This window comes from Pelophylax lessonae (assembly GCF_965119305.1).
Source record: "Pelophylax lessonae genome assembly, chromosome: 13".
Classification (NCBI taxonomy): domain Eukaryota; kingdom Metazoa; phylum Chordata; class Amphibia; order Anura; family Ranidae; genus Pelophylax; species Pelophylax lessonae.
Genome location: NC_138780.1, coordinates 154,223,821 through 154,249,265, shown reverse-complemented (window position 1 = coordinate 154,249,265; position 25,445 = coordinate 154,223,821). Strand labels below are relative to the sequence as shown.

The window sequence follows — 25,445 nt, the reverse complement described above, 5'->3', positions numbered from 1 at the left end:
AGTCCTCAAAAAGAATAAGAGACTGCTGTATGGCTTGGGGCTCAGACTGCTGGCCTGATTTGCAAGGGGGTGAGGTGAAAGACGGTTGGACATTGGCTGCAGGTGCCAACTCTGACCTTTCTGCAGTAGACTGGGTGGGAGACAATGTGAAGGAACTGGAGGCACTGTCAGCAGCAAACCAATCTACTATCGCCTCAACTTGTTCTGGCCTCATCACTTCTAGGGGCGTTTGATGCCCTACCAAATACTGATGCAGGTTCTGTCGCCTACTCACACTTGAGGAAGGTGTTTCACTTGTGCGTGTAGCTGGCACAGATCGACCACGTCCTCTCCTTGCAACAGGAGCTCTACCAGCAGCACCACGACCCAGGCCACGGCCCTTATTTGACGGTCTCCTCATATTTCTGTAATTTAAGATCTTGCCCTAGAAAGGTTTTTATTGAATAGCGGAATAGGAAATATGATCCAAAAAAGTGTATGTATCTCGCACGTACAAAACCACACTAGGCCCCAATTACTATTGTTTCTACCCCTAAAAGGATGGATGAGGAGTAGGAGGAGTATGGAACAGACAGCACCCTCAAATCTTCAGAAGTATGAGATGAACCCCAAAAACTTGGAAAGGTGGATCTCACACGTACCAACACAGACTATCCCCCAATTTAACTGATCCCCAAAGGTTTTTGATTAAATAGCGGAATAGAAAATATGATCCAAAAAAAGTGTATGTATATCACACGTACACAACCACACTAGGCCCCAATTACTATTGTTTGTACCCCTAAAAGGCTAGATGAGGAGTAGGGGGGGTATGGAACAGGCAGCACCCTCAAATCTTCAGAAGTATGAGATGAACCCCAAAAACTTGGAAAGGTGGATCTCTCTCACACGTACCAACACAGACTATCCCCCAATTTAACTGATCCCCAAAGGTTTTTGATTAAATAGCGGAATAGAAAATATGATCCAAAAAAAGTGTATGTATATCACACGTACACAACCACACTAGGCCCCAATTACTATTGTTTGTACCCCTAAAAGGCTAGATGAGGAGTAGGGGGGGTATGGAACAGGCAGCACCCTCAAATCTTCAGAAGTATGAGATGAACCCCAAAAACTTGGAAAGGTGGATCTCTCTCACACGTACCAACACAGACTATCCCCCAATTTAACTGATCCCCAAAGGTTTTTGATTAAATAGCGGAATAGAAAATATGATCCAAAAAAAGTGTATGTATATCACACGTACACAACCACACTAGGCCCCAATTACTATTGTTTGTACCCCTAAAAGGCTAGATGAGGAGTAGGGGGGGTATGGAACAGGCAGCACCCTCAAATCTTCAGAAGTATGAGATGAACCCCAAAAACTTGGAAAGGTGGATCTCTCTCACACGTACCAACACAGACTATCCCCCAATTTAACTGATCCCCAAAGGTTTTTGATTAAATAGCGGAATAGAAAATATGATCCAAAAAAAGTGTATGTATATCACACGTACACAACCACACTAGGCCCCAATTACTATTGTTTGTACCCCTAAAAGGCTAGGAGTAGGGGGAGTATGGAACAGGCAGCACCCTCAAACCTTCAGAAGTATGAGATGAACCCCAACAACTTGGAAAGGTGGATCTCTCTCACACGTACCAACACAGACTATCCCCCAATTTAACTGATCCCCAAAGGTTTTTGATTAAATAGCGGAATAGAAAATATGATCCAAAAAAAGTGTATGTATATCACACGTACACAACCACACTAGGCCCCAATTACTATTGTTTGTACCCCTAAAAGGCTAGGAGTAGGGGGAGTATGGAACAGGCAGCACCCTCAAACCTTCAGAAGTATGAGATGAACCCCAACAACTTGGAAAGGTGGATCTCTCTCACACGTACCAACACAGACTATCCCCCAATTTAACTGATCCCCAAAGGTTTTTGATTAAATAGCGGAATAGAAAATATGATCCAAAAAAAGTGTATGTATATCACACGTACACAACCACACTAGGCCCCAATTACTATTGTTTGTACCCCTAAAAGGCTAGGAGTAGGGGGAGTATGGAACAGGCAGCACCCTCAAACCTTCAGAAGTATGAGATGAACCCCAACAACTTGGAAAGGTGGATCTCTCTCACACGTACCAACACAGACTATCCCCCAATTTAACTGATCCCCAAAGGTTTTTGATTAAATAGCGGAATAGAAAATATGATCCAAAAAAAGTGTATGTATATCACACGTACACAACCACACTAGGCCCCAATTACTATTGTTTGTACCCCTAAAAGGCTAGGAGTAGGGGGAGTATGGAACAGGCAGCACCCTCAAACCTTCAGAAGTATGAGATGAACCCCAACAACTTGGAAAGGTGGATCTCTCTCACACGTACCAACACAGACTATCCCCCAATTTAACTGATCCCCAAAGGTTTTTGATTAAATAGCGGAATAGAAAATATGATCCAAAAAAAGTGTATGTATATCACACGTACACAACCACACTAGGCCCCAATTACTATTGTTTGTACCCCTAAAAGGCTAGATGAGGAGTAGGGGGAGTATGGAACAGGCAGCACCCTCAAACCTTCAGAAGTATGAGATGAACCCCAACAACTTGGAAAGGTGGATCTCTCTCACACGTACCAACACAGACTATCCCCCAATTTAACTGATCCCCAAAGGTTTTTGATTAAATAGCGGAATAGAAAATATGATCCAAAAAAAGTGTATGTATATCACACGTACACAACCACACTAGGCCCCAATTACTATTGTTTGTACCCCTAAAAGGCTAGATGAGGAGTAGGGGGGGTATGGAACAGGCAGCACCCTCAAATCTTCAGAAGTATGAGATGAACCCCAAAAACTTGGAAAGGTGGATCTCTCTCACACGTACCAACACAGACTATCCCCCAATTTAACTGATCCCCAAAGGTTTTTGATTAAATAGCGGAATAGAAAATATGATCCAAAAAAAGTGTATGTATATCACACGTACACAACCACACTAGGCCCCAATTACTATTGTTTGTACCCCTAAAAGGCTAGATGAGGAGTAGGGGGGGTATGGAACAGGCAGCACCCTCAAACCTTCAGAAGTATGAGATGAACCCCAACAACTTGGAAAGGTGGATCTCTCTCACACGTACCAACACAGACTATCCCCCAATTTAACTGATCCCCAAAGGTTTTTGATTAAATAGCGGAATAGAAAATATGATCCAAAAAAAGGGTATGTATATCACACGTACACAACCACACTAGGCCCCAATTACTATTGTTTGTACCCCTAAAAGGCTAGATGAGGAGTAGGGGGGGTATGGAACAGGCAGCACCCTCAAACCTTCAGAAGTATGAGATGAACCCCAACAACTTGGAAAGGTGGATCTCTCTCACACGTACCAACACAGACTATCCCCCAATTTAACTGATCCCCAAAGGTTTTTGATTAAATAGCGGAATAGAAAATATGATCCAAAAAAAGTGTATGTATATCACACGTACACAACCACACTAGGCCCCAATTACTATTGTTTGTACCCCTAAAAGGCTAGGAGTAGGGGGAGTATGGAACAGGCAGCACCCTCAAACCTTCAGAAGTATGAGATGAACCCCAACAACTTGGAAAGGTGGATCTCTCTCACACGTACCAACACAGACTATCCCCCAATTTAACTGATCCCCAAAGGTTTTTGATTAAATAGCGGAATAGAAAATATGATCCAAAAAAAGTGTATGTATATCACACGTACACAACCACACTAGGCCCCAATTACTATTGTTTGTACCCCTAAAAGGCTAGATGAGGAGTAGGGGGGGTATGGAACAGGCAGCACCCTCAAACCTTCAGAAGTATGAGATGAACCCCAACAACTTGGAAAGGTGGATCTCTCTCACACGTACCAACACAGACTATCCCCCAATTTAACTGATCCCCAAAGGTTTTTGATTAAATAGCGGAATAGAAAATATGATCCAAAAAAAGTGTATGTATATCACACGTACACAACCACACTAGGCCCCAATTACTATTGTTTGTACCCCTAAAAGGCTAGGAGTAGGGGGAGTATGGAACAGGCAGCACCCTCAAACCTTCAGAAGTATGAGATGAACCCCAACAACTTGGAAAGGTGGATCTCTCTCACACGTACCAACACAGACTATCCCCCAATTTAACTGATCCCCAAAGGTTTTTGATTAAATAGCGGAATAGAAAATATGATCCAAAAAAAGTGTATGTATATCACACGTACACAACCACACTAGGCCCCAATTACTATTGTTTGTACCCCTAAAAGGCTAGATGAGGAGTAGGGGGGGTATGGAACAGGCAGCACCCTCAAATCTTCAGAAGTATGAGATGAACCCCAAAAACTTGGAAAGGTGGATCTCTCTCACACGTACCAACACAGACTATCCCCCAATTTAACTGATCCCCAAAGGTTTTTGATTAAATAGCGGAATAGAAAATATGATCCAAAAAAAGTGTATGTATATCACACGTACACAACCACACTAGGCCCCAATTACTATTGTTTGTACCCCTAAAAGGCTAGATGAGGAGTAGGGGGGGTATGGAACAGGCAGCACCCTCAAACCTTCAGAAGTATGAGATGAACCCCAACAACTTGGAAAGGTGGATCTCTCTCACACGTACCAACACAGACTATCCCCCAATTTAACTGATCCCCAAAGGTTTTTGATTAAATAGCGGAATAGAAAATATGATCCAAAAAAAGTGTATGTATATCACACGTACACAACCACACTAGGCCCCAATTACTATTGTTTGTACCCCTAAAAGGCTAGATGAGGAGTAGGGGGGGTATGGAACAGGCAGCACCCTCAAACCTTCAGAAGTATGAGATGAACCCCAACAACTTGGAAAGGTGGATCTCTCTCACACGTACCAACACAGACTATCCCCCAATTTAACTGATCCCCAAAGGTTTTTGATTAAATAGCGGAATAGAAAATATGATCCAAAAAAAGTGTATGTATATCACACGTACACAACCACACTAGGCCCCAATTACTATTGTTTGTACCCCTAAAAGGCTAGATGAGGAGTAGGGGGGGTATGGAACAGGCAGCACCCTCAAACCTTCAGAAGTATGAGATGAACCCCAACAACTTGGAAAGGTGGATCTCTCTCACACGTACCAACACAGACTATCCCCCAATTTAACTGATCCCCAAAGGTTTTTGATTAAATAGCGGAATAGAAAATATGATCCAAAAAAAGTGTATGTATATCACACGTACACAACCACACTAGGCCCCAATTACTATTGTTTGTACCCCTAAAAGGCTAGATGAGGAGTAGGGGGGGTATGGAACAGGCAGCACCCTCAAACCTTCAGAAGTATGAGATGAACCCCAACAACTTGGAAAGGTGGATCTCTCTCACACGTACCAACACAGACTATCCCCCAATTTAACTGATCCCCAAAGGTTTTTGATTAAATAGCGGAATAGAAAATATGATCCAAAAAAAGTGTATGTATATCACACGTACACAACCACACTAGGCCCCAATTACTATTGTTTGTACCCCTAAAAGGCTAGGAGTAGGGGGAGTATGGAACAGGCAGCACCCTCAAACCTTCAGAAGTATGAGATGAACCCCAACAACTTGGAAAGGTGGATCTCTCTCACACGTACCAACACAGACTATCCCCCAATTTAACTGATCCCCAAAGGTTTTTGATTAAATAGCGGAATAGAAAATATGATCCAAAAAAAGTGTATGTATATCACACGTACACAACCACACTAGGCCCCAATTACTATTGTTTGTACCCCTAAAAGGCTAGATGAGGAGTAGGGGGGGTATGGAACAGGCAGCACCCTCAAACCTTCAGAAGTATGAGATGAACCCCAGCAACTTGGAAAGGTGGATCTCTCTCACACGTACCAACACAGACTATCCCCCAATTTAACTGATCCCCAAAGGTTTTTGATTAAATAGCGGAATAGAAAATATGATCCAAAAAAAGTGTATGTATATCACACGTACACAACCACACTAGGCCCCAATTACTATTGTTTGTACCCCTAAAAGGCTAGGAGTAGGGGGAGTATGGAACAGGCAGCACCCTCAAACCTTCAGAAGTATGAGATGAACCCCAACAACTTGGAAAGGTGGATCTCTCTCACACGTACCAACACAGACTATCCCCCAATTTAACTGATCCCCAAAGGTTTTTGATTAAATAGCGGAATAGAAAATATGATCCAAAAAAAGTGTATGTATATCACACGTACACAACCACACTAGGCCCCAATTACTATTGTTTGTACCCCTAAAAGGCTAGATGAGGAGTAGGGGGGGTATGGAACAGGCAGCACCCTCAAATCTTCAGAAGTATGAGATGAACCCCAAAAACTTGGAAAGGTGGATCTCTCTCACACGTACCAACACAGACTATCCCCCAATTTAACTGATCCCCAAAGGTTTTTGATTAAATAGCGGAATAGAAAATATGATCCAAAAAAAGTGTATGTATATCACACGTACACAACCACACTAGGCCCCAATTACTATTGTTTGTACCCCTAAAAGGCTATATGAGGAGTAGGGGGGGTATGGAACAGGCAGCACCCTCAAACCTTCAGAAGTATGAGATGAACCCCAACAACTTGGAAAGGTGGATCTCTCTCACACGTACCAACACAGACTATCCCCCAATTTAACTGATCCCCAAAGGTTTTTGATTAAATAGCGGAATAGAAAATATGATCCAAAAAAAGGGTATGTATATCACACGTACACAACTACACTAGGCCCCAATTACTATTGTTTGTACCCCTAAAAGGCTAGATGAGGAGTAGGGGGGGTATGGAACAGGCAGCACCCTCAAACCTTCAGAAGTATGAGATGAACCCCAACAACTTGGAAAGGTGGATCTCTCTCACACGTACCAACACAGACTATCCCCCAATTTAACTGATCCCCAAAGGTTTTTGATTAAATAGCGGAATAGAAAATATGATCCAAAAAAAGTGTATGTATATCACACGTACACAACCACACTAGGCCCCAATTACTATTGTTTGTACCCCTAAAAGGCTAGGAGTAGGGGGAGTATGGAACAGGCAGCACCCTCAAACCTTCAGAAGTATGAGATGAACCCCAACAACTTGGAAAGGTGGATCTCTCTCACACGTACCAACACAGACTATCCCCCAATTTAACTGATCCCCAAAGGTTTTTGATTAAATAGCGGAATAGAAAATATGATCCAAAAAAAGTGTATGTATATCACACGTACACAACCACACTAGGCCCCAATTACTATTGTTTGTACCCCTAAAAGGCTAGATGAGGAGTAGGGGGAGTATGGAACAGGCAGCACCCTCAAATCTTCAGAAGTATGAGATTGTGTTCACTGTACCCCACAAAGATTGAGTTCACTGCACCCCACAATGATTGTGTTCACTGCACCCCACAAAGATTGTGTTCACTGCACCTCACAAAGATTGTGTTCACTGTACCCCCCAAAGATTGTGTTCACTGCACCCCACAAAGATTCTGTTCACTGTACCCCACAAAGATTGTGTTCACTGCACCCTAAAAGGATGTTGTTCACTGCACCCCACAAAGATTGTGTTCACTGCACCCTAAAAGGATGTTGTTCACTGCACCCCAAAAAGATTGTGTTCACTGTACCCCCCCAAAGATTGTGTTCACTGCACCCCACAAAGATTGTGTTCACTGCACCCCAAAAAGATTGTGTTCACTGTACCCCCCAAAGATTGTGTTCACTGCACCCCAAAAAGATTGTGTTCACTGTACCCCCCAAAGATTGTGTTCACTGCACCCCACAAAGATTCTGTTCACTGTACCCCACAAAGATTGTGTTCACTGCACCCCAAAAAGATTGTGTTCACTGTACCCCCCCAAAGATTGTGTTCACTGCACCCCACAAAGATTCTGTTCACTGCACCCCACAAAGGATTTTGTTCACTGCACCCCAAAAAGATTGTGTTCACTGCACCCCAAAAAGGATTTTGATCACTGCACCCCAAAAAGGATGTTGTTCACTGCACCCCAAAAATGATTTTGTTCACTCCACCCCAAAAAGATTGTGTTCACTGCACCCCACAAAGATTGTGTTCACTGCACCCCAAAAAGATTGTGTTCACTGTACCCCCCAAAGATTCTGTTCACTGTACCCCACAAAGATTCTGTTCACTGTACCCCACAAAGATTGTGTTCACTGCACCCCAAAAAGATTGTGTTCACTGCACCCCAAAAAGGATGTTGTTCACTGCACCCCAAAAAGGATGTTGTTCACTCCACCCCAAAAAGATTGTGTTCACTGCACCCCACAAAGATTGTGTTCACTGCACCCCAAAAAGATTGTGTTCACTGCACCCCAAAAAGGATTTTGTTCACTGCACCCCAAAAAGGATTTTGTTCACTGCACCCCAAAAAGGATGTTGTTCACTCCACCCCAAAAAGATTGTGTTCACTGCACCCCAAAAAGATTGTGTTCACTGCACCCCACAAAGGATTTTGTTCACTGCACCCCAAAAAGATTGTGTTCACTGCACCCCAAAAAGGATGTTGTTCACTGCACCCCAAAAAGGATTTTGTTCACTGCACCCCAAAAAGATTGTGTTCACTGCACCCCACAAAGGATTTTGTTCACTGCACACCAAAAAGGATTGTGTTCACTGCACACCAAAAAGGATTGTGTTCACTGCACCCCAAAAAGATTTTGTTCACTGCACCCCAAAAAGATTGTGTTCACTGCAGCCCAAAAAGATTGTGTTCACTGCAGCCCAAAAAGATTGTGTTCACTGCAGCCCAAAAAGATTGTGTTCACTGCAGCCCAAAAAGATTGTGTTCACTGCAGCTCACACACAGAAAAATGGATGTGGATCACTGACACCTGCCTATCTCCAATCCCACACCACACAGCAATATCGATTGTAGTTTGTAGAACACAGTTTCCCTAAAATTCAGCAGACTCTGTCCCTAACAGGATTGAGAAGAGATCGTAGATCAGGATTGAGTGCAGATTCACCCCACCCCCCACACAGCAATATCGATTGTAGTTTGTAGAAGACACTGACCCTATAATTCAGCAGACTCTATCCCTAAAATGCCTACAACTCGCCCTGCCTAAACACTCCGACCTGTCCCTCAATTCTATCCGGACACAAATGGTTTTTTCCTGCCTATCTTTCCCTAATCAGCAGCCAGCACGTTGATGTGTGCTCTGTCCCTGATATAAGCAGCATAATGACGCCGCTGCGGCTGCCTCGAACTTATAAAGACTTGGTCACATGCTTCAGACGGCCAATCACAGCTACTAAGACATTTGCAGGCATGGCTGGGATGGCTTAAGGCACACCAGTTAAACGATTGTTGATTGGCTGTTGAAAGCCCGCCATGAAAAGAGCGCCAAAGCATGCAAAACCCGGAAATAAAACGACCGAACACGGATTTTTACCCGAACATACAGTAAAGTGTCCGTGTCCGTGTTCGGGTACAAAAAATCCAATTATTCGGTACGAACACGAATAATACAGTCCGTGTTCGCTCAACACTATTCACGCATCATCGGATAAGGTGTTCATTCGCCAATGCTCAAGGAACACCCAAGGGGGTTGAGGAAGCTTAGAGTTTGATGGAGCCCTGGTTGAGAATGGCTGCTTTACAATATGCCCTTGATGCAGTCAGTGATTGCCTTCCCCACACTTCTCAGCTGCTGCAGACTGCTGCCAAAACCCAGAGAAATAATTTGTACTTTGGGGTATGGGGGAACACAGGACATCCCCCCCCTAATTTCCCCCACAATGCAAGTCTGTGCCTGAGTGGCCAAGGTCTGAATGTTATCACTTGATTTGAAGGAAGGGGTGAGTGCATAGTCTGTTGTACACTTTATAGGCGATTTACTAAAACTGAAAGTGCACAATCTACTGCTGCTCTGCATAGAAACCAATCAGCTTCCAGGCTTTTATTTTGTGCGTCAAAGCTTAATTGAACATGCTGAAGCTAGGATGGTGGGCTACCATGCACAGCTGCACCAGATTGTGCATTTTCCAGTTTTGGTAAATCAACCCCTTTGACTTTCTTAGAAGGTCAACATTTTTACAAAACTTTAGGTGCTCTGGTGGCAGATCAGGGTGATGGTATACTGTTGAGAATGTAAGTCAGTGTTACCAACCTACCAGATTTTAATTTACTGACCCAACACTCAAAATTTACTGGCACAGCCAAGTTTTTACTGGCATTTCCAAAAGTTACAAAATTACAGTTTTAATTGCAAATTTCAGTATTTAGGCTACAAACAAGTACAATATGCAATTAGTGATGGGATTTAAAGTAGGTATTAAAGCAAAAAAAAAAAAATTTATTTTATTTTCAATATATTTTTTCAACAGCTTAGGGACAGGACACTGTAGCAGGCACTTGAATGGTCTCATCCAGCTCTGGTTCCAAGCCGAGCATCACAGCCATATTTTTTACTGGCAACCTTTTCCTGTCACTGGCATTTACTGGCATTAGAAAAATGCCCATTTTTTTACTGGCTGCCAGTAAAAATACTGACGGTTGGCAACACAGATGTAAGTAACGAATACTTCCAGCGCCTACAATAAAGCAAGCCAGTTACTCTACTAGCATGGGCAAAGTAGTGGTTTATTTTAAGCCGTTGCAAGTCAATAAATAAGTACAAAGCCCCTGTTTCTTTAACCTGCAGCCTGCGCTGTCCCTGTAATGCAGCCGTCACTTGTCACTACTGGTCAGCTGAGACAAGAAGGCGGGCACTATGTCAGGTTGGCATCCAGTGATGAATGACTATTCCAATATAGAGCCCGCCTCCCTGTCTATGAACTACACACTGGAGTTGTACAGGAGGGAATCATTTATGTAACCACAGAAACAACAATGCAAGCCTGAACAGTCCAGAAATAGGAGCTCCCCTTGTTACAGGTACATCTTTGTAGTTATTACTTTTTGTATATGGTAATGCTTTAACCATTTCAGATCAGTGATAGCATTTTAAAAATACCCTTTACCCTTTCAGCTCTATCTACAGTAAACCCAATCCTCTCCCATGACCCTACTAGCCAGCCATGCTTTTTTAAATGTGTCCTGTGATATCTCCCTAAAATAAGTACACAAAGAATGTTCTGAAAAATAAAATATTTATTGCTTGCCTTGTAGAAGAAGCCAATTTTCATTTGTATCATCTCCTTCTTTCCCTGCAGACCTTTGTGAATGATGTGAGGATCCCCGATCAGAAATACATCACCCTTAAACTGAATGACGTTATCCGGTTTGGCTACGATATCCTTTATAACTGCTGCACTGGCAGAAGGTTTCTTCCTGGTGGCATTCTGATTGTGCAATGACATACTGAGGTCACATGAAAAGCAGATTAGTCTCTCAATCCCTGGGAGTCAGGTGGTGAATTTACTGGTTTATGGTCTATTTAGTACATTTAAAGGAATGCAGAAAAGTCTCCTATGAATACAATGCCCTGGTTCGTTTATCTGGTAATTAACTGCTAAATTGTTAAAGGAGCATGTGCCTGGCTATGCATTGCACTTTAGACAAAAAATATTAGACCATATACAGAATTATTTTCATGTCTAATAATACATGATCTGTTTGTGATGTTTAGCTCCATTTGTTTTTAATGTCTTCTTAAAGCGGAGTTCCACCCTGAAAAACATTTTGTAAATAAAAATACCCCCAGGACAGTCAGAGCTAGTGCATTTAAGCAACGATAGCCTCTGAACTGTCCCCTGTTTTACCTTTTAGAAGAAATACTCACCTTGAAAACGTCTTGTCCAGTGCTGCCATCTCAGGTGTGGGCAGCTGAAGCCGGAGTGTCCTCTTCGGTGACGTCGAAATCCCAGAATGCCCTGCACCGGCCCTGCTTGTCACTTCCGGTGCAGGCACGTCATCCCTGCACAGTTTCTGGGCATGCCCAGAAGCTGTTTAGCAGGGAATGACGCACCTGCGTCAGAAGTGACGAGCAGGGCCGGTGCAGGTGCATTGATTCCTGGGAACGATGACGCTCATCTCCCAGGAGTCAATGCAAGCAGGAAGGGAGGAAGAGGAAGGAAGGTAAGTATATTTTCTTTAAAAACAAGGTAAGTTAATCAAAAAAAATGTAAATTCTCCAATTCTTTTTCAGGTACATTAAAGCAAGCGCATGGTGAAAAGTTGATTTTGAGGCCGGAACTCCGCTCTAAGGCCTCTCGCGCACATTGGATGTTATAAAAACACCAGTAGCTTTGTAGTGAGTTTTCCAGCATTTTATAGCTTTTTTGCATTGGTGTTTTTTGGCGTTTTTAGCTAAAAATCACCTCCTCTGCTATTGTAGTAACTTCGACTTTCCCACAATGCAATGCTTTCCAGAATTGCATCGCATGGATGTTCACACCCATGTGATAAGATTTAGGTGGGGGGAAAAAAGGGTCCTACAACATTTTGGTGCAAATGTGGACCCTTTTTTCCCCGCATCAAAATCGCATCGTGTGGGTGTGAACATCCATGCGATGCAATTCTGGAAAGCATTGCATTGTGGGAAAGTCGAAGTTACTACAATAGCTAATAGAGGAGAGCAGGGGAGGGTCAAACAAGGAGGACTGACCTCCTCCTTATCAACCGATGAAGCCATCGGTCGCTAGGATGCCAGTAGCTAGAAGGTTGTAATGGTGCACAATGAAAACCTGTGACTTAGTGTAACTAAAAGGCAACTTTCAGCCACACACCAGCTTGTATACAATTTTTGAGCAATTTTTAGGTATTTTGCCAAGGCATCCCTAAAAAAAAAAAAAAAAAACCTCAAGTCACCCTGATTGAAAAAAGCTTCCTTAGACGATCTCACACTGCCAAAGGGCAGCTATAGGCCTCGAGGCACAGGAGAGCAGAGGCACAGGAAGTGCACTGCCATTTTCTTTTTTTAGGAAGAATTCAAGACGATGGGTAATTCTTTGAGGGTACTGCTTATACAATTAATTTTTCATAGATTCTCTATAGGGGATATCTTCACTTGGTGTTCAGGTCCACTTTAACACTTTATCCTCAATTCTTGCAATGGAAAAGCTACAACATAATGCCAAGATGCAGCAGCCACACACACAGGAGATAATTATTGTAATTTTTCCACAGAAATGGTTGTCATTTTTTACACATTCTCTTTTGGCCATTTTGCAACACAGTGATCTTTCCTGGCATAGGAGAGATTCACTTTATGTTGCTACATTTGCAGTGTAATAAATACAATTTGTCATCACCGAATTGAATATTAGAGGCCCCATCTAAGTTTCACTCACTTATGCTGGATGAAAGTCCTCTGCATTCATCCTTCTTGAGGACAATACAGGGTGTTGATATCTGAATGTACATTAGTCACTGTGATTTTCTATTTTCCTTATCTGTTTGTGTACATATCAATATGTATGTGTTGGAACATATTCAGCATAAGGTACCGGAGGAAGCATTGAAGGTTAGTCCATATAGTTTGTATTTGGTATCTATAGTGATACTAGCCTTGCTACAGTTTCCCATGATGAAATTAAAAGTGAAAAGACAAATGCAATCCCCATAATGTAGTAAACAAAGTGAACAATATTTATTAATGATTAAAAATGCACTCCCAAAAGAGGAGCTTGTGCAAAGCAGAAAAAGTAATGGCTGCTGCCTCTGGAGCCCAGAGCTGCTGTTTAATTCCCCTACTTCAGCTGTGAGCAGGGGGGGAGCTAAGGCAGGAGGCAGCCGCTTCTGCAAGGAGACAACCTGACCAGGGATGGAAGCTGGAAACCGGATGGAGAGGAGGCCTGACACCTAAGTGCCACTTCTTCGAAAGCTTCTTCGCATGTTGCTTCTTCCTCAGCCTCTAAAAATGTTTACCCGCCAAAAATAAGAAAAAATCCTATAGGGGGGGGTCCACAAATGGCTGCAACTACTCACTAGGAGGGTAAGAATATCACAGGTGCTGGTGACAGGAGGCAGCTGAAGCCGCAAATGGGACCGTGTAGGAGCAAGCAGTGAACTACTTCACATATCGTGTAACCTAATAAGAGCAAATAATAAAGTTGCTTAGAGGAATGCCTTTTTTATATGTAGCACGACCCCCACCGGGGCTACAGAGTGTGGGTCCCCCTGGCTTACCGCTAGCAATGACCGTACCTTTAAACATACTTCTTCAAATGTGACCACCTCAGACAATGACCAGTCCGGTTTCTTTGGGTTTTTTAGGTTTATTAGGAACTTGGATGGGAGAAGGGATGAGTGGGATACTCCTATTACTGAACTATGCACAATTAGGCAGGGACTCTACAAAATGCTGCTTGACGCTGGTTAACGCTGACTTGACGCTGGTCACGGCTAGACCGCCTACTATGACTTTGCCTTTGACTGCCAAAAGTCCTTTAAGCTCCCTGAGGTACTCCTTCTTGAGGTAGCTGACTTTTAACTTGTACTGTACTGCTGAACACTTCAGGGCCCACACTGGCACCCCCTTTACTTCCCTATCTTCAGGGCTCTATACTTGGCACCCCCTTTACTGCAACAACTGGTTAGCTGGCTCCTGGATCCCCTTGACCTTCCTGGAGTGGTCCCCTCTCCTAGGCGGACCCCTGGGCAGATCTGGAGTACTTACGATATTGTTTTTCCTGAAGATCTCTGCCCAGCAGCTCCTCTCTGCAGCCCAGCTCAACCTCCGGTCCCTAGGCCGACTGCCTGGACCACCTTCACACCTTTTACAGGAGAGGAACAGCCGTCACCTCCTCCTGGGACTAATGCTCCCGCCAAAAGACACTCTGCCTCAGGTGCTCTCCGCTTTTATTTCTCCATGATGCACCTCTCCAGGTGCCAACCCACTGGGATGGTTACAAAAGCCTGTGCATCGTTGGCCAGGTTTCCCCACTGTCCAACAGGCCTCCCTATTGAACGCAGTGGGGACACTCCCTCAGACCAGATGAATACACACTGAGCAGACCTAACTAAAGATCAAGCTCCTCTGATAAGCAGTTGAAGCAATTATAGTTTTCCTGCTGCTTTCCTGTTAAGCAGAAAATGCCAACCTCTATCTTCTATTTAGCACCTGACTAGAAGGGTTCTACATCTAATTTTGATAAAGTGACTGTGTCTTGAGAGAAGTATGGGGGATGCCAAAAGGGCCTAATTTTCAGAATCTTAGTAAATATGTGTCTGAAAAGGTTCAAAGTTTCCTTCTTCTATACTTGGGTCAGCAGCTCAAGCAGCATTGAAGCATAGCTTAGAATCTACATGACAGCCAAGGAACTAGCTTTTTCAAAATAGGCTTCAGCAATGGCATTCTCTATAGTCTCTCATGACAGTCAAATGTGTTTTAATCTGTTCCCACCACCTAGGTTGATGGTTGATAACAGCTATGTGGCCCATGTAGACCAGCCATTCTCAACCATGGTTTTGTGGAACCTGTGGTTCGAGGGGTTCCTTGAGCTGTATCGGATCTGAACTCCCATTTGATGGCGCCTGCATAGTTTTGGGCCAACACCATTTGGCAGAGCTCGTGGCACGATCCCAGTGATCTTTTTTTAAGGGTGGCATTCTGAGCACCACTGTAGGAGGAACATTCTGACCATTAATGTAAAGGACATTTTTCCATCTGACCTCCAATTAACTGGTTTTATCTGGGGTACACCAATACCAAGAGTTCCTCTAGGGTATAATGGCCAAGAGACTTTTTTTAGTTAAAGAAAGAAGGAAATATCGTGTTACAGCTTTCCAAAACCTAAAAATTAGAAAATATGAACATGTGAGACTCCAGCCAGCCCCTGTTTTTCTGTTTTGGATAGATTGGGGAAGATTTAGGTTTCTTTTGTTTTTTTTTTGTCCCTGTGGTGGAGGTTTCCCTCACATTCTTTATGGCCACAAGGGAAAGCCATATAATGGAAATGTAGACCGTAATAAAAGCACTTGGGTGGATGTTTTAGAACAGACCTGGACAAATCGAGGCCCCAGGGCCACATCGCTATCTGGTTCTTGATGTCTTCACTGTCAGCATGCCTCTCTGAACCTGTCAGATTCCTCACTGGGAGGCTCAGAGAGGCATGCTGATAGATGTCCATGTGGAGAGCTGTAAGAACTGGAAGGAAAGAGCCTGAGGAGCTGATCGGTACACTGTTTGGTTTCTATAGGTTTATATACTTACGGACTTTCCCAGGTCTGAAATAGGTTTGCCACAACAGCCCCATTCTCATGTGACATCTTGGGAAAATTGATAGCTCACCCCTGTTTTAAAACCAGGGTTTTGTTGTTTGTACTGTATTCTGTTGGTGAGATTTTTAATCAATTCTTGCGTGGTTTCTGGTATAGGAAGTGAGGGTGACCCCCCCCCCCCCCCAGTGATAAAAAACAGAGGGTCTAACCTTTTCTCCTTTTAAGTAATAAAAATGTAATTCCAGTTATGCTCATCAAAATGTCATTGAGTTATTTTTTAAATGAAAGATCTAGTACAACTTTTTGGCACATTTGGGAAAACACAGTGGGGGGAGATTTACTATAACTGCAGCACTCAGAATCCAGTGCAGCTGTGCATGGTGGCCAATTAGCTTCTAACTTCACCTTGTTCAGTTAAGCTTTGACTGAACTTCCAAAAAATACTTGGAAGCTGAAGGTTTCTATGCAGGAGTGCACCAGATTTTACATGCTATAGTTTAAGTCAATCCCCTCCCCCCAATGTGTATGTTAAAGAGGTTGTAAACTCGCATTTTTTTTCTTTTCACCCTGCAAGAGAAAGACATAATGAGCTAGTATGCATCGCATACTAGCTCATTATGCAATACTTACCTTAGAACGAGCCCCTGCCGTGCCGCTCACTCACCTCTATGACGGGCGACTGGACATGGACATGTCCAGTCGCCCGTCTTCCGGGATCGTGGCATCCGGCCATCTGATTGGCCGGAGCCGCGGTGACGTCACTCCCGCGTGCGCGAGCCGACAGTCACGGCACGGGACTCTGAAGGAACGGCACGAGCGGCCGTTCCTTCAGAGCGCATGCACCAGTGATGTCACTGGCTGCATGTAAGGTAAATATCTCCTAAACGGTGCATGTTTAGGAGATATTTACAGTACCTATAGGTAAGCCTTATCATAGGTTTACCTATAGGTAAAAGTTGTAGAGGAGGGTTTACTTCCTCTTTAAAAGATTAACATCAATCAAAAGTAATATTGGAGTAGGTACCTACTGATTGAATTTGTCTCCCAACTTCTTAAAGCAGAACTCTGGTAATTCGACAAAATGTAATCTTGCAGTGGGGCCCCCACTTTATTCCTGGCTCTGGCAGGCTTCAACCATTTATGTGACCGGTTCAGCCCTGCCACCTCTTTAACCACTTGACGACCGCCGCAAGACTATTTACTGCGGCAGTCAGCCCGTACTGGGCAAAACGACGTAGGGCTACGTCGCTCGCCTACGAGCCTCTAGGGAGCGATCCCCCACCCCCACTCGTTCACTAACATACCCGCGCGAGTGACCGGCGGCTCCGATGTCCACTGGTCACTCGCGATCTCCCGCTGGAGAGGGAGAAAGGCAGGCGGCTGATGTAAACAAAGCCGCCTGTCATTCTCCCTGGTGTAACTGCAGAGACTATACGATCCTACTATGTAGGATCGTATGTCTCTGTGGTTACATCACAAGCCATGCCCCTAGGGATACATTTAACCCACTGATCACCAATAAAGTTAACCCCTTCCCTGCCAGTGTCATTTTTACAGTAACAGTACATATTTATAGCACTGATTACTGTAGTAATGTCACTGGTACCCCCAAAAGTGTCAAAAATGTCAGTCAAGGGTCCGATCTGTCCGCCGCAATGTCGCAGTCCCGCAAAAAAAATCGCAGATCGCCGCCATTACTAGTAAAAAGAAAAACAATAAAAATGACATAATTCTTTCCCGTAGTTAGTAAACGCAATAACTTTTGTGCAAACCAATCAAAATACGCTTATTGCAATTTTTTTTTTTTTTACCAAACCTAAGTAGCAGAAAACAAATTGTCCTAAAATGTTAAAAAATTTTGATTTTTACATTTTTATTTTTTTTGGGGGAATTTCATATAAAAAAATGTGAAAAATATTGTTCTTTTTTCAAAATTGTCGCTCTTTTTTTGTTTATAGTGCAAAAAGTAAAAATCGCACGGGTGATCAAATACCACCAAAAGAAATTTACTAAACAGAAGCACTCAGAATCTGGTGCAGTTGTGCATGGTAGCCAATCGGCTTCTAACTTCAGCTTATTCAATAAAGCTTTGTCAATAAAACCTGGAAGCTGATTGGTTTCAATGCAGAGCTGTACCAGATCTTGCACTCTCCAGTTTTAGTAAATCTCCCCTTATGTCTCTTCGGCAATAAAGCCCCTTTCCCACGGGCTGTCCGATCTGTTCCGCCTGTCAGTTTTTCAGGTGGTCCTGATCGGACCCTCCATTCACCCCTATGGAGCAGCAGATATCAGTGGTGACATGTCTGCTGATATCCGCCGCTACCCGATTCGATCCTGTCCGTAAAAATCCAGATGGCTGGTGGTCCTATTTTCTATCCATCTGGCGGATCAGATGTGGTCGGATTAAAACAGACAGGCGGTCTGTTTTCACCCCATTTCCCCATAGGGGAGAGCAGGACTGTGTCTGTTGCCGCTCTGCACAGTGAGCGGAGACGTACCTGTCACCTGCCTGCTCAGCTGGGATCAACGGAGCGATCCCTCGCTGAGCAAGCGAAGGCACCCATGTGAAAGGGGCCTAAAGGCCCCTACACACTTGACGGAAATTGGACGAAATATCCTCCGATTTTTCTCTCTTGCTCAGCGTTCATTACCGTTTTTAGTTGACAGTGCATAAATGTTCACGAAATTTCTCGTCCGATTTTTTTTTTTGGGACATTTGTTCCTAGACTTCCGGGTCGTCAGCAACTTCATGTGCGGTCTTTCGTATCTGATTTTTCACGGACGTACTGCAAACACATTAAAACGAAAATTGGTCGTCTGGGGACAGACGATAAAAATTTTGGTGTTTGTCCCTCTGTGTTTTTTCGTTGAAAATGTCGGGATCGGCTGCTGAAAGTTGTGTACACACTAGCCGAAAATCGGACGATTTTACCTCGGACGGGAATTTTTGGCAGATTTTCTACTAGTGTGTACCCCACTTAACCACTTGCCGACCGCCGCACGACTATTTACGGCGGCAGTCAGCCCCGTACAGGCAAAGTGACGGCTCGCCTAGAAGCCTCTATGGGGCGAGCGCGTGCCGCCGGAGGCGCGCTCCCGCCCCCGCTCGTTCCCTGACATGTCCGCGCGAGTGACCGGCGGTTCCGATGTCCGCCGGTCACCCGCGATCTCCCGGTGCAGAGGGAGAAAGGCAGGCGGCTAATGTAAACAAATCCGCCTGTCATTCTCACTGATCTAACTGCAGAGATCATATGATCCTGCTATGTAGGATCGTATGTCTCTGTGGTTACATCACTAGCCACGCCCTTTACAGTTAGAAGCACGCCCCTAGGGACACACTTAACCCCTTGATCACTAATAAAGTTAACCCCTTCCCTGCCAGTGTCATTTTTACAGTAACAGTGCATATGTATAGCACTGATTACTGTAGTAATGTCACTGGTACCCCCAAAAGTGTCAAAAATGTCAGTCAAGGGTCGGATCTGTCTGCCGCAATGTCGCAGTCCCGCAAAAAAAAAACGTAGATCGCCGCCATTACTCGTTAAAAAAAAAAAAACAAAAATGACAGAAATCTTTCCCTTAGTAAACGCAATAACTTGTGCGCAAACCAATCAAAATATGCTTATTGCGATTTTTTTTTTTACCAAACATATGTAGCAGAAAACAAATTGGCCTAAAATGTTAAAAAATGTTGATTTTTAAAATTTTTTTGGGGGGGAATTTCATATAAAAAAATGTGAAAAATATTGTTATTTTTTTCAAAATTGTCACTCTTTTTTTGTTTATAGCACAAAAAGTAAAAATCGCACAGGTGATCAATTACCACCAAAAGAAAGCTCTGTTTGTGGGAAAAAAATGACGTCCATTTCATTTGGGTACAGCGTCGCACGTCCGCGCAATTGTCCGTTAAAGTCACGCAGTGCCGAATCGCAAAATAGGCCCTGGTCAGGAAGGGGGTAAAATCTTCCGGGGCTTAAGTGGTTAAGACTCACTTGCCTACTTGCAGTCTTCTAATGGATGTGCATTGAGCTGCGCATGCAGACGTTTGTTGCTATCACCTGTCTGCAATGGCCTTAACAGACAGATGGAGTTAAAAATTCAGGTGCAAATGTCTTGTCACTGGAGTCCTGAAAGATGGAAGCTGCCTGTACTTAACCTTTCAAAATAATATTTTCAGGAGTTGATCTTTTAAACTTTTTTTTGAAGGCATTTTCCCAATGATTTCTTCTTTTTTTTCAGCATGAAAAATACACCAGCCAACTTCAGATGAATTTAAAGACTTCAGTGAACATGAGGACAGAACAGCTTAAAGAACAACCTTCTCACGTAGACCCGTCGTCAGGGAAACAGGAAAAGGTGGAGAAGAAACCCCCCAGTGGTATGTGTTAACTCCTTCACCACCATTGCTTTCTCCTGTTTATTTGTTTTCCTTTTGCTCCGATCATTTGCATGTACTGTTCTAGCGGCCTTCTATGGGAATCTGCTTTGCTTTGAACTCCTAATGTTCCTGTTTTGTGTAAACCTGACACAGTGTTGTATACACAGGCCTGAAACACTGGGGTTCTGTTATGGAGAATTTTTATTGGGCCTCGGCCAGTAAATTATGCCATGTAATTAGAAGTCACTTTTCAGTACCGGTGTTACCACATCATAGCGTGAGGGCTTTGTGAAGCTCCTGATTAGAATACCATACTGAACAAAGTTTTCTTTTTGTCTTATAAGCTGATAATGGGAAGAGTTTTTTTTCAGAGCCCTCAATATATCGCACACCGCTCTATGGTCAGCCATCTTGGTGGGGAGATGATGATGCAAATAACATGCATGAAAAACATGAGGGGAGGAGGCCAGAAGACCATTTTTCAGGTAAGTAAGCTTTATCTATTGGAATCAGCCCATTCGAAATTGTGCTAAAGCACAAAGGGGATTAGTCCAAACTCTGTGTAGCACCCTCCTAGGTAGGTGGTAGGTAAAATATAAGTGTGGCTCTGTTCTGCTTATCAGTAGAGCCTGATCTGTTGGTTAGCCTGTCACATGCTTCCAGGTGTGACTTATTGGGTCTGGGGGGTGTCTCCCCACTGTATCCAATGAGGGATCTTGTTGGACAGTGGAGGAAACCTAGCCAATAGCACACCATGGTTTATGACTGTCCCAGTGGGTTTGGCATTGCTGCAATGCATCCTGGGATTAGGAATACATCCCTGAGGGGGCATGTGACAGGGTGTCTTTTGGGGAGAGCAAAGTCCCAGGAGCAGGTGGAGGGCTGTGTCTCCTCCTGCTGAAGTGAGGAAGGTGGTCCAGGGAGTCGGCCTAGGGACCAGGGGTTGAGCTGTACTGCAGAGGATCCAGTGTGCTCAACAGTGGAGCTGCTGGGCAGGAGACTTAAGGAAAAACAGGGTCATGAGTACTCAAGGATCTGCCCAGGGGTCTGCCTAAGAGAGGGGACCACTCCAGAGATGTCAGGGGGATCAAGGAGCCAGCTAACCCAGAGAGTTACAGTAAAGGGGGTGCCAAGCAGCTAAACCCTGAAGAGTAGGGGATAAAGGGGGCCCTGGAAGTTGCTCTGCAGTACAGTCTATCTTAACTTACAGCTTGCCTTAGGAAAGGACTCTTTTCACAGCCAAGGGCAAAGTGAAGCAGCGGCCTAGCCGTGACTAGCTCAACATAGCGTTACTCAACATTACACAGCGTTAACCAGCATTTTTCAAGTTGTCCCTGCTGATTGTGCATAGTTCTAGTCAGTTGGAGTATCCCACTCATCCCTTCTCCTATCCAAGTTCCTAATAAAACATAAAAACCAAAGAAACTGGACTTATCCTTGTCTGAGGTAAACACTTGGAAACATGCCAGATTGTTCTACTGTTGCTAGTGGTAACCCAGGGGAACCCGTATTCAGCAGTTCCCAAGGGAGTAGTGCTACATCTATAAGCAAAGATATTCATAAATATTGCATCAATGTCCCATCAGGTGTGACTACAGACAATAGGGTCTATAGAGTGCAACCACTAGGGCAAACTCTTTCATGGAGCATAAGCTGGCTCTGACATGTAGGAAACTGTAAGGGATAGAAAAAGCACCTCTAAGTATAACTTGCTAAAAATTGTTTATAGGGTTAAATAATAAGCAACTCACATGTAATAAAAGATCAAAGGTTCATCAGTGTAAACTGCCGGTAAAATGGTCGCCACTAGCTGGAACAGAGATGTCGCAGGAATCTGGTGAAATGCTCTCAAGGAATGAGAAAGCCATCTGGCAGTCTTCTCACATCCGGGAGTGAGGGCACACACCGTTGGCTGCATCGCCTGGCATGATGACATCACCAGGGGGTAGTGACATTTCAGATATCATGCATGCTCGGAAACACGTTGCACCATCCCCTGGTGACATCATCACAGCAGGCGCTGCAGTCCACGGTGCATTCGAACCCTAACTCCTGGATATGAGAAGACTGCCGGCCAGCTTCCTCGTTCCTTGAGAGGGGTTCACCTGGGATTCTTGTGGCGTTTCTTTTCCAGATAGTTGTGATTTACCAGCACTTTACATAGATGACATTTGATCTATTATTACATCTAAATTGCTTGTTTTTTACCCAATAAACAATTTTTAGTGAGTCTACACTTAGAGGGTCTTTTTCTATCCTTTACAGTAGTCAGTCCATTTCCTATGCTCAGCAAGCCAGCCATTTTGTTCTCTCAACCAACTTTGTGTGTGCTTATCCCAAAAGTCATTTTTGTTTTGGAAAAAGTAAAAAAAGAGCCTGAAACCACTGTTAGTTTGTTTTTAGCTTTCCTTGTCCCACTAGGAAGATGTCCATTCACCTCCTGGAGACACAATAGGTAGTGAGGGGAAATCTTGAAGAGGTAAGGGAAATTTCTCTCTGGTGACATTTGTCACCTGGACAGATGTTCCTGTTGGGGGAGCTCCACATTTTGGTGGCAACTGTAAAGCTCGGAATTTCTTATAATTTTCTGTCTTGGTCACAATCATCAGAAAAACAGAGAAGTTGTATTATTAATATTATTTGGGATTTATAAAGCGCCAACCATTTGCGCAGAACTTTACAATGTATATATCTACCTAAGAGTTGCTGTCTGAACGAATTGATAAAAAATGAAAAGCAATAGCGACATAGCAGCAGACTGTGACTGTTTGCCACTACTCCAATACTGGGGATTATTTTCTTACACAAGTTTAATTTAGGCCTGTTACTACATAATTTTTTTTCTTTTTTTACACTGCAGAAAGACCAAAGGGAATACCTCCACATGAGGAAGAAATGAATTGTAATGTGGGGTACAGAGACCCCTCAGACCAATCCCTCTATTCATTTAGGAGAGAGCCAAGCTATTTTGAAATTCCCACAAAGGACTTCCAGCAACCAGTCAAAACACCAGAGGCCCAGGTCCATGAAATCCCAACCAAGGACACAGATACTGTGACCCCTCCAGTTATGCAGAGCCACGCCTCTTTTACCATTGAGTTTGATGATGTTCGGCCAGGGAAAATAAAGATTAAAGACCATGTCACAAAGTTTTCTTTGAGACAGAGAAAAGCAGGGAAGGAAACCGCTCCAACAGAGATGATGTCTGTAGAAAGTAAAGTGGCTGATTGGTTGGTTCAAAATGACCCAAGCTTAATTAGAAGGCCATCACCTGGAGAAGATGATGTATACAGCACCAAGAGTGACCTTCCCATCCACAACAGAACGCTCAAAGGTATGCCAGGCATAAAGCATGACTTGGGTATTTTTTGTCTAAACCTCATGTATGGAAACTGTTGAGTAAATAAAATGCTTGTGTTGCCCATAGAAACCAACTAATGCCGGTATTCTAAAATCCGACAGGTTGGTTGTACTCAAGTTGATCTATAGATCAACTTGGGTACATTCAGCCTGCCCATACATGGTTCGAATCTTGGCCTGTTCCTGCTGAACTGGCCGAGATTCGAACCCTCTATGGCCAACTTACAGAAACATTTATTTGCTTACCTTAGACAATTTTGTTGAGTCCCATTGTGTCAAACATTTTGCACTAGGAAGTTGCATGCATTTCTCCTTAAGCTGCATTTCTCAGGACTGCTCTCATGCAATGGCAGACTTTAGCAGCTTAGTTACCAGCAGATCAGTTAGCCATGTAGATGGTTACCAACCAGTCGGAAATGTTTAGAGCACACATACAATATGCAGTTTAATAAGTATGCAATGTTTTTGGACAGTCTCAACTTAAAGTGGATCTTCACTGCATCTGAGCACCACAAACCAAAAACGCTAATTTTATTTTTAATATTCAAGGAAAACACCCCATCCACCCATGTCTCCATGCTTTATCTTGTTGAGAAATCACTTTAAACCCACCACTCCTAGCATTTCTAGCCATGGCCATCTTGAGTAAGGGCAAATGACTCAAGTAGCATTTACTTCCTGACACTTTTAGATTGTAAGCTCTAACGAGCAGGGCCTTTTGATTCCTGCTGTATTGAATTGTTTTGTAACTGTACTGTCTGCCCTCATGTTGGCAAGCGCTGCACAAACTGTTGGCGCTATATACATTTTGTATAATAGTAATCCATCTGCCCTTAGCAGTGCCAGGACAAGGTCATCAAGCACCCATGGCAAAGATGCCAAACTGCGCCTTCCTCCAATTCATGATGTGCAAGCTTAGGGGGATCCTATGCCCAGCAGCCTCTCACTTGTCAAAATCACTATGCAGCTCAGTTTTAACACTGGACACATGCTTGTGTTGATTGCTCTCTCCTCCACTTCTGGGTCTCTCCATCTTTTCCAGCTCTCTCCTCCACTCTTGGCTCTCTCCTGGGAACTTCTCCTCTCGGTGGTGCTGGCTGTACCCTTTCTCCCCCTCCTCCTTCCTACTAGTGCATCTCCTGTGTGTCTGTGAACACCGCCGCCTGCTGATTAATACAAGAGTGCTGCACTGTCAGGAAGGAGGAGGGGAGTGGTAACACATCCTGCACCATGTCATAGCTCTCTCTTCCTCTCCTTGCTGCTTCCAGCACTGGGCTGACAGGTGTAGTGATGCTGTTGTCATTACTCTTGTCAGCCTTGTAACAGAAGGAAGGTGCCCCCATCTCTACAGTAAACCATTGCACCCAGGGCAGTCAACCCGCCCACCCACCCCTTGTCCCTGGCTCAAGGATGCATGCAGGAGAGTGTGCTTCGTTGAGAAAACACTGCCCCCCGAAGTCTCCTGGGATGAATGACATCCTCTGCCTAGGCAAGAAACCAGACAGTAACTGAAATGAAATAAAAACTG

The 25,445-nt window shown here is 43.9% G+C and overlaps 1 protein-coding gene across 4 annotated transcripts in view; it reads left to right on the top strand.

Moving 5' to 3' along the window:
* CEP170B (centrosomal protein 170B) overlaps nucleotides 1–25,445 on the top strand; it is a 170,055-nt gene that overhangs the window by 93,394 nt on the left and 51,216 nt on the right. For 3 of the 4 annotated variants that reach the window (XM_082275273.1, XM_082275272.1, XM_082275274.1), the window contains exons 1-4: nucleotides 13,428–13,480; nucleotides 20,419–20,557; nucleotides 20,929–21,042; nucleotides 23,418–23,891. In XM_082275273.1, coding sequence (XP_082131399.1) covers nucleotides 13,430–13,480; nucleotides 20,419–20,557; nucleotides 20,929–21,042; nucleotides 23,418–23,891 — 778 coding nt within the window. In that variant the 5' untranslated portion in view covers nucleotides 13,428–13,429. Of the gene's footprint in view, nucleotides 1–11,228; nucleotides 11,308–13,421; nucleotides 13,481–20,418; nucleotides 20,558–20,928; nucleotides 21,043–23,417; nucleotides 23,892–25,445 lie in introns of those variants that run through there. The other variant, XM_082275275.1, reaches the window with a different exon arrangement.